The sequence below is a fragment of the Poecilia reticulata genome, linkage group LG16 (genome assembly GCF_000633615.1).
Source record: "Poecilia reticulata strain Guanapo linkage group LG16, Guppy_female_1.0+MT, whole genome shotgun sequence".
NCBI lineage: Eukaryota > Metazoa > Chordata > Actinopteri > Cyprinodontiformes > Poeciliidae > Poecilia > Poecilia reticulata.
The window spans coordinates 1449228-1457833 of NC_024346.1; the positions used below are offsets into that span (position 1 = coordinate 1449228).

At 39.3% G+C, this 8606-nt stretch overlaps 1 protein-coding gene across 1 annotated transcript in view; it reads right to left on the reverse strand.

Moving 5' to 3' along the window:
* Window positions 1-8606, reverse strand: part of LOC103477540 (killer cell lectin-like receptor subfamily F member 1) — an 18397-nt gene that overhangs the window by 5437 nt on the left and 4354 nt on the right. Inside the window, exons 4-7 of the mRNA XM_008430699.2 lie at window positions 6963-7114; window positions 6717-6832; window positions 5423-5511; window positions 2390-2439 (exon numbers count right to left, since the gene is read on the reverse strand). Of these exons, the coding sequence (XP_008428921.2) occupies window positions 2435-2439; window positions 5423-5511; window positions 6717-6832; window positions 6963-7114 (362 nt within the window). The 3' untranslated portion in view covers window positions 2390-2434. The remainder of the gene's footprint in view (window positions 1-2389; window positions 2440-5422; window positions 5512-6716; window positions 6833-6962; window positions 7115-8606) is intronic.

Genomic DNA, 8606 nt, shown 5'->3' on the forward strand with positions numbered 1-8606 from the left:
TGCACCGCTGGCTCCTTGGTTCCTGGCTGCACCGCTGGCTCCTTGGTTCCTGGCTGCACCGCTGGCTTCATGGTTCCTGGCCGCACCGCTGGCTCCTTGGTGTCGGGCTGAACCGCTGGCTTCATGGTTCCTGGCTGCACCGCTGGCTTCATGGTTCCTGGCCGCACCGCTGGCTCTTTGGTTCCTGGCCGCACCGCTGGCTCCTTGGTTCCTGGCTGCACCGCTGGCTCCATGGTTCTGGAGCTAGCGGCCCCTGAACTCGTGGTTACCCAGTGTGCCGAGCTCCAGAGTGCTCGTCAGTCTCACGCCCAGCCTCAAAGCTTCTTCCTGGGTGAGATCCTGAGTTTCACAAGCCAGACAACCTCCTCTCCACGACTTCGCCTTTAGATCTTCCATATAAAATTTTAACACTTTGACAGGTTTCAAGCTGAGCAGCATTAAGTTAAATTGATTCTTGGTGACACTTCAGTGCCCTTGACCTTTTCCCAACCTTCATAACTCATCCTCCTGCTGGACACTTGTATCCAATGCATTAAATCTCTAAAGCAGTGGTTCTTAACCTGGGTTCGATTGAACCCCAGGGGTTCGGCGGAGCCTCTGCTGCGGAGATAAAGACACATAAAGTGTAAAGTCGTGATGACGCGCCCAACTTTGCCATCACTTGCTGCAAAGGATCACGTTACATTGCTTAGCTAATCAGTGCTGCGGAGGAGCCCTGATTGAAGGAGCTCCACTCTCAGCATGGATTTTAACTTGTGTCTTTAATTACTTCAGCAAAACTCACCGTTTTTACCAAATTCTATAATCTAAATCTGCTCCTTAGTCGCATCTTTTCGGGGTTGCTACTGCCTCTAGCGGCGTGGGGGTGGTAACACAACTAATATAATTACATTACTAAATCAGAATACCGCAAAGTATTTTGTGTGTCGGGGTGGGGGAGTAGCAATAAGAAGGGTTCGGTGAATGCACATATGAAACTGGGGGGTTCGGTACCTCAAAAAAGGTTAAGAACCACTGCTCTAAAAAGTCTAAAAGCTACTTAAACTGTATTATGTTGAAATGAAACTCACTGTAGACGATTGATCCAGCTACCAGGATAGAAGAAATCCACAAACACCCCAAAAACAGATGAGAGTTAGAGAGTTCTGATCTTTCTTCTTCTGCTTCATCTAAAAGAAACAATGAACTTGTTAAGGTATAAAAGTTATAAATCATCAGAGGGCCTGGATGCCTGTAGAGGAGTACAAGTTATTTTCTTAGTGCCAGTTTAATAGAACAGGAAAACATGGAAAATCATCTGTGACTCAGTGCTTTAGGTAAACACAACCAGAAGCAGGATGGACTCCTGGGACAGGTGGAGGATTGCGTCTGTCCATGTTGTCCATCAAGGATGGTGAAGATAACAAATAATTGGATTTTTGTTAACAGCATTTCTACTTTTTGGAGTTTCTGGTTACCTGGCATATCAACAAATCTAGAAAATGTCAGCAGCTGATCTGGAATATGCCATGCCATCAACACTCAGAATAAGATACTGTGTGGGTAGAATCACAAGCTGGATCCGTCCTGCAGGATCACTGGCCAGCTACGCTTCCTGGACTTGCAGCTGGGAGGAAACAGACCTTGGGTAAACGGCAAACTCAGCTGAGTTGAACTGACAGCAAATATGGCTGTTTGGAGCCGCTACTGAGTTGTACCAGTGAGACTTTACAATCATTGTTTTCTGAATTAGCTCCCCCTGTGTCGGCAGTGGAAGGCTGGCTATCTTAATTTCAGCTGGTTTCCCACATTGTGCACTGAACCTTATAAGAGCTATTAACAAGTCTGCATCAAGGGATGTCAGTAAATTGATGTGGAAAGCTCTAGTAGTGAGGCCTTTGAGTATAATATCCCATTTCTTCTCTTCTTGCTACTTTAACCAGAAGTGGACCAAAACACGTGGTAGAATAAACACCAGTGGAATAAAAAGCTGTGCAGCTGTGTTCATGATACCTAACGGCCCCTCGTCCTTGGACAATCCATACTGCGTGACAAAGCAATACTCTGTCTGAGCCAGGATGACAAACGATAGTCAACATCTTGGATAAGCACCTTAGAGTAAGGATTTGTTTTCCTTGGGAATATTCTGTCAAATATGTAGACGTATTCAAAATATATCCGGTACTTCTGCAATAGCTGTTAAATAGATTTTGTTTGTTTTAATGGTCATTACTCAATTGCTCTACATACTGATTACTGTTACAAAAAGAAAGTAGGGTGCACCGACTGCAGTTCTCTGGCCGATCACTGATTTTTTTGATAGACATAACTAAATTCAGCTAAAATGTTTTACAGTGTTGGTGTTAATGTTACTTTTTAGTCTTCATAAAACATGTATTGAGTCACTTACGATTGTCATTGTCTGTAGAATTGGAGTCATCATCCCCGCTGTTCTTCATCCTTTACAAAGAAAATAAGTAATAGAAAAAGATATGAGAACATATCTTTTGCTTGAAGGAGCCCAGCTGTAGCTCATTGGAAAGCAGGCGGGTTCCTCTTCCTCTTTTTAAAAGACGTCATGGTGCTCAGACAAACACATCTGCTTCTGTAACAAACCTTTCTTGTCAAGTAGTATTCTGTCTCATTAACATTTCCTGCCCTTGCGTACAGAATGCATTTAATATACTTAATAATCTTTGCTCTTGTACAAGATACTTTAATAAAAAATCAGCCAGATTACTATGGTGAGCAGGCCAGGTAATGTAAAACATTAACTCTGTCCTATTTTCTTCCGATGAGGTGGCGGACTATCGAACGGAAAACGCGCGGATGTAGAAAGCGTCAAGGTGTGTAGCGTCTGTCTCTAGGCAACCAGGACCGCGGTTCCTGCTGGCAGCGCCGTTATGCAGCGGGCTGAGAGGGTTTGGTTGGTCCCGCCGCGACATTTTTACTGACCTTTCCTACGTTTTATTTTAACGTTACATTTATTGTTAAATATCTATCGGATATTTGTGAAAATACGGAAAAATCGCGCCCTGTATGGGTTCAATATGGAATTCAACCTAATTAAGTACCAAATAATGGACGATTTCACATTTTACGGGACGGGTGGCAACCCTAGAAACGACTCATGTTGCTGGGGAAATAAGAAATATTGTACAATGATGTCACAATTGAGCTGTCCTGTATTTTGTAAGTGCTGAGTTGTCAACCATTGCCGTTAGCATTAAAGCTAACGGCAGTAAACAGTCACTTATAAATATCTCAGAATATAATTGATGTTAATAAAATATTGTCCTGCACTTAAAAACACTTCTAACAATGGTGCCTTAGTTCTAAACACAACCCACCTGCGAAAATAGAAATCAGCCTCTTATATGCCCTCAAGCAAGGTCAACGGATCGCTCGGCCTATAGATAGTGTTCTATTTAATGGCGGACTCGCTGCGCACTCGGCGGATGTGCACAACGTACATGCTCTATTGGAATCGTTCTTCGGTTAAGGCTGCATTCGGAGCGTCTCCAGCGGCGGACCGGTACTTCTTTTTAACTGCTAAAACAATTAATTTGTGCTTGTTTGTGCAGATGAGAAGCACTGAAGTTCAGCTGTCTGTTTTGCTGTTTAATTTCCCGTTTCTCTTTATTCTTTACTATTATTTTTCTACTTCCTTATAGTTGCTACACTTTTTGCCGCGTGTTTTTACGTCTGCATGGGCTATTTTAACCACTCAAGTATTACACGTTCATCTAATTCGGCTCCTTTCCAGTTATTTTTTAACTATTGTTTTATTTATAGATGAACATATTGCATATATTGTGTGTGCTTGTACATATATGTTACCTTAGAGATCAATAAAGTATATTCTATTCTTTAACATATTTTACTTTTTGTAAATTTCTTTGCTTTTATTTAAATGATGGAAATTCCACATGAGGTAACTTTGTGCTATTTCACAGCTAAACTACTTTTCAGCTAGAAACTCCATTCAGCTTGTGATCGGGTAACAAGGCTTGAGACTATCTTCAAATAAATCAGCTGTTTGTTACCTGTTCCTGTTTTTCTAAAATCTCAGTAAATGCTTTGATTTTTAAGTTGCAGGACTAGATTTGAGGATCTCTGAAGTAGACGGTCAGGCTTTTGAGGATGCATTCTCTTCTTCCAGTTGACCTTGTCATTCTAAAGTATAATATAAAGATCTGAATGTTAGAACAAGGCCTCCCTCTAGCCTTGGACTGGTTGCTCTCTCTACACCATGCAGTCCACAAGATGCTCTACCTCTTCTCTGTAATCCACTTCACTGTTGTCCTGAATGAGGCCCACAATTATCGTATCGTCTGGATATTTCAGGATGTGATCTGTGTTATAGCTGGTAACAATATACAGCACAATGCATAAATGTGAACTTCAACATTCACATATGTTTAAGCAGTTTCTCAAATTTACACCAGTAGTTTTCCACGGGGCCAGACTTTAGAAAAGGCTCACAGGGGCAGTAAACAATTTCTTTTTCTTCTTTTTTTAAGTGATTTCAGGTGTTGTAAACATTGTGCTTTATAGAAAACCCATAGGTCCAAATGAGGTGAATTATATTCATATTTTGGGGATTTTTATTCAACAATATTCAAGTATTTGAAAAGAGGATGCATGAAGCCTAAAATGCATCAGTTCAGCTGCTGAGTTTGACCTTTTCATGCTCTAATTTGTATTAGTAAAATTATTTTTCTTTATGGCCCCGAAGGAGACAAAATAATGAACCAACAAAATTATTTTACATATTTTATTAGACAGAAAATAAGCATGCAGATGTTCACTACTAAAGTAAATGAAAAACATAGAATATAATAAATACAAAAGCAACAAATACATGAGAAATGACTGCATGTGTAGCATTTTATAAGTGCATTAATTTACTCTGATGAGCAAAGTGAAAGGCTGTTAAAGCAAAATAATATGTTAATTAATGTGAAGAAGTTGTGGTTTTAGTAAACTCCTCCTAACAAAACACAATCACAATGGTTAAATAATCTCTAACACATATATTTATAAATTATGATGGACATGTGAAATGTAATAAAGTGTGTAGAGAGAGTAATAAAAAGTATTGTACTGTAGATTTCTAGCAAGTAGAGACAAACATCATGGCTCTACTTGGTCCACTCCAAAAAACAAATGATCTGAAACCAGATCCTCCCAATGTGAACCCAATCTGGACAGGAATCCACATTATGTCAAAATAAGCTTTCAATCAGCTTATGCTTTGGGTTTATTTTAAATATATTTTCAGTCCTAAAGTGCGACAACTTGAACATAAAGATGTTTCCATGTTCAGTTCTGAAATTTACCAAAAAATGATGACACGCTTTATCATTCCTGCAGGAATCCTGCTACTTGAACCTGAAAAGAGCTTCACGCTCACAGATGAATTTGTTTGCAAAACCATCACCTGCTTTGCCCCAGCTTTCTGTGAGTTTTCTCTCCGGGATCAGCAGCACTTTTGGACCTGAGGTACGGAGATGCTCCTTCACCCAGAACCTTTAAGACGGAAACATGAACCTCAGAGCAAAATAAAATCTCAGCTCATTGATATCAAACATCAGTATTAAATTAAATGAGTGGAATGTACTTGCAAGATTGGATTAAAAATATATAAATATTGTTTTACAGTTACATCTAAAACCATTCAAAACCAACAGAAAACTAGCAGTCTTTCAGAAAATCAGATATTAGATTGTTGATTCAGACGCAGCGTATAAATGTCACCATCATCATTGATGTAATGTTTCACGTATTTAACATCATTAGACATGTTAGAAACTGTACCAGACAGGGAGCAAGGCTACTACAGTTAAATAAAACAAACAAAATAACAATAACTGAACAAACAAATAAATAAAAATGGTAATTAATTTGGAAAAACTGTAACTAACTGGAAATATATCATATGTTTGTAAAACTAACTAAAACATATTGAAATTATAGATATAATATACTTCATTTTTGTGTATATGAACCTATTAGCCTTTTGAACTCGTGAAATTTATTTTTTTAACCCCTCAAACGAGCCGTTTACGTCAGCTGTCGGTAAATTACGGCGCTCCATGCGCCCCCTGGCGGCGAAATGGCGACAGCAAAGTGTCTGTGTACATGTATACAAAGCCGCAAGACAATAACCACAGTAATATTTTCAAGTGCAGAGTTCAAAGTAATTAAAATTAACTAAACTAGACAAAAAAATCAGAAGAAATAAAACTAAAATGTAATGGAAAGTTATTATAGTCCTGGTCAAGATTTATTAGATTATTATTCTTAATTCTAAAAATCATAATGCTACTTTTTTGGCATTGTTCTTAATGTCAGAGTTATATCCATACTGGGAACAAACCCAGAGTTCAGTGATGGATAAATCCATTGTAATGTAGCTTTAACTCTTCTGCAAGCTTGGTGGAATATATTTACATTTTTTTATTATTATTTTATTTATTTTTTAAACAAAAAACACACTATTGTTTTTTTTATGAGCTGAACACAAAGATTAAAGACTTTTCCATTTACTATTTCTCTCAGATGTTGTTCATAAATCTGTTAAATCTGTTCGTCTCCTTCGCCCAGAGAATCCATCCTGATTACTGCACAGGTGTGCTGAGGCTGGACAGAGAAAAGGACACCTGGAAATGTGCTGGTTTGTAGGGGAAAAACTAAAATTATTCATTTACATTTTTGTTTTGTCTGGTTCTTACCCAAGAGTGTCTCTTCGTCCATCCACCCAGATCCAGTTGTTGTTAGTTTGTTGTAACCCCATCCAGTATCCGTGGTCTTTGTCATAGTAGTATTTGGTGTGATTGCTGACAAATTCCTGTGAGCAGATTATCTTAGATTTTTTATAAACCTTTTTACGTCAAGCCATTAATTTTACACAGAAACTTCCAGACTTCCACGGTCGTTTTAAATTCCCATGTTAGTGTAGAGGTGGTGTCAGATTTTACCTGCTCCTCCAGATCATCAATAACAACCAAATCTGCATGTTTGTCCTGACAAAATGTCCGACTTCCTGTCCAAGACTTCCAAGGATGTGGATCGTAAAACAGGTAGCATTTTTCCTGGAAGAGAATCCAATCTTTCTGGCACGGTTTACACTCTGGATCCATTAGACGAGAGGAAAGAGCAGAAAGAAGTGAAACTTTGGTAAAATAATATGAAATAGAAAAAAAATATATAAAAGAGATCCCTGTGAATATATTTAATGTTTCAGTCATGTTTCATGGCTTGCCGGTTGAATATTATAGAAAATATATTGACACCATAACCCCAGTACTACATGAGGTATACAGAGAAGCCTTCGATTCAGGCTTTTTACCTGATACTTTCAATGAGGCTCTGATATCACTTATTCCAAAAAAAGACAGAGATGTGTCAGATCCATCTAATTTCAGACCTATTAGTCTCATAGGAGTAGACTGCAAAATATTAACACGAACATTAGCATCGCGATTAGAAAAAGTACTTCCACATATTATAAATGAAGATCAAGTAGGCTTTATCAAGAACAGGTCCTCAACCTTGCTCATCTAATACATTTGAATCGCTCTAATTCAATCCCTGTTGCTGTGTTCTCTTTGGATGCCGAGAAAGCCTTTGACCGTGTGGAATGGGGGTTTCTTAAAACAACACTTCTGAAATTCGGTTTCGGGTCTAGGTTCTGCAAATGGGTTGAAATATTATATTCDAAGCCAAAAGCAGTAATTATGATGAATGGTCAGCTATCTAAATTTTTTCATCTTGCCAGAGGGACAAGGCAGGAATGTGCCTTATCCCCGTTGCTTTTCACGCTGGTTGTGGAACCAYTAGCAACGGCRATAAGAGTCAACCCAGGAATTAAAGGAACYCATGCRGGAGGGAAAGAGCACAAGGTGCTTATGTATGCGGATGACATCTTAGCTATTATAGCAGATCCAATCGTCTCTATTCCAGCCCTATTACAGTGTGTTGAATCATATTCAAAACTTTCAGGATATAAGATTAATTGGAGCAAATCTGAGTGTATGCCCATATCCCAAACATGTCATTCAAATGATATTACACCATTTAACTTTAGGTGGGTCCCTTCAGGTATGAAATATCTAGGTATACGACTCCACCCAAATTTAGAGGAAATAATGCATCTGAATATGGAACCGCTTCTTCAGAAGATAAAAACTAATCTTGATAAATGGACAAAATTGAGACTTTCTTTATGGGGTAAGGTGAATGTAATAAAAATGGTGATAGCCCCTTTATTCAATTATGTGTCCATGATGGTGCCAGTTGACATCCCCTCCCAGGTGTCAGGGTCTGTGTTTGTTCCCCTTGTTTGTGCCTTAGTTAATTTCCTTTAGTTATTATTTACTGGTCTCCGAGCCGCTATTCCTTGGACATCCACCAGAGGTCACCTWTGTRCCACCCCTGGGAAGCGGCAGGGTTCAACCCGGGCACACACCTGCAGCTCGTTGAGAAGGCTCCTGCCCTGGATATAAGCAGCAGCGCCACTCCGTCTCATCGCCTGAGTGTTTGGTCACCTCGGTACTAAATGCTCCAGAGAAAAGCCCTCTGCGATCTTCGTTGTTGCTAACTTTGTTGTTTCCCTCGTCAGA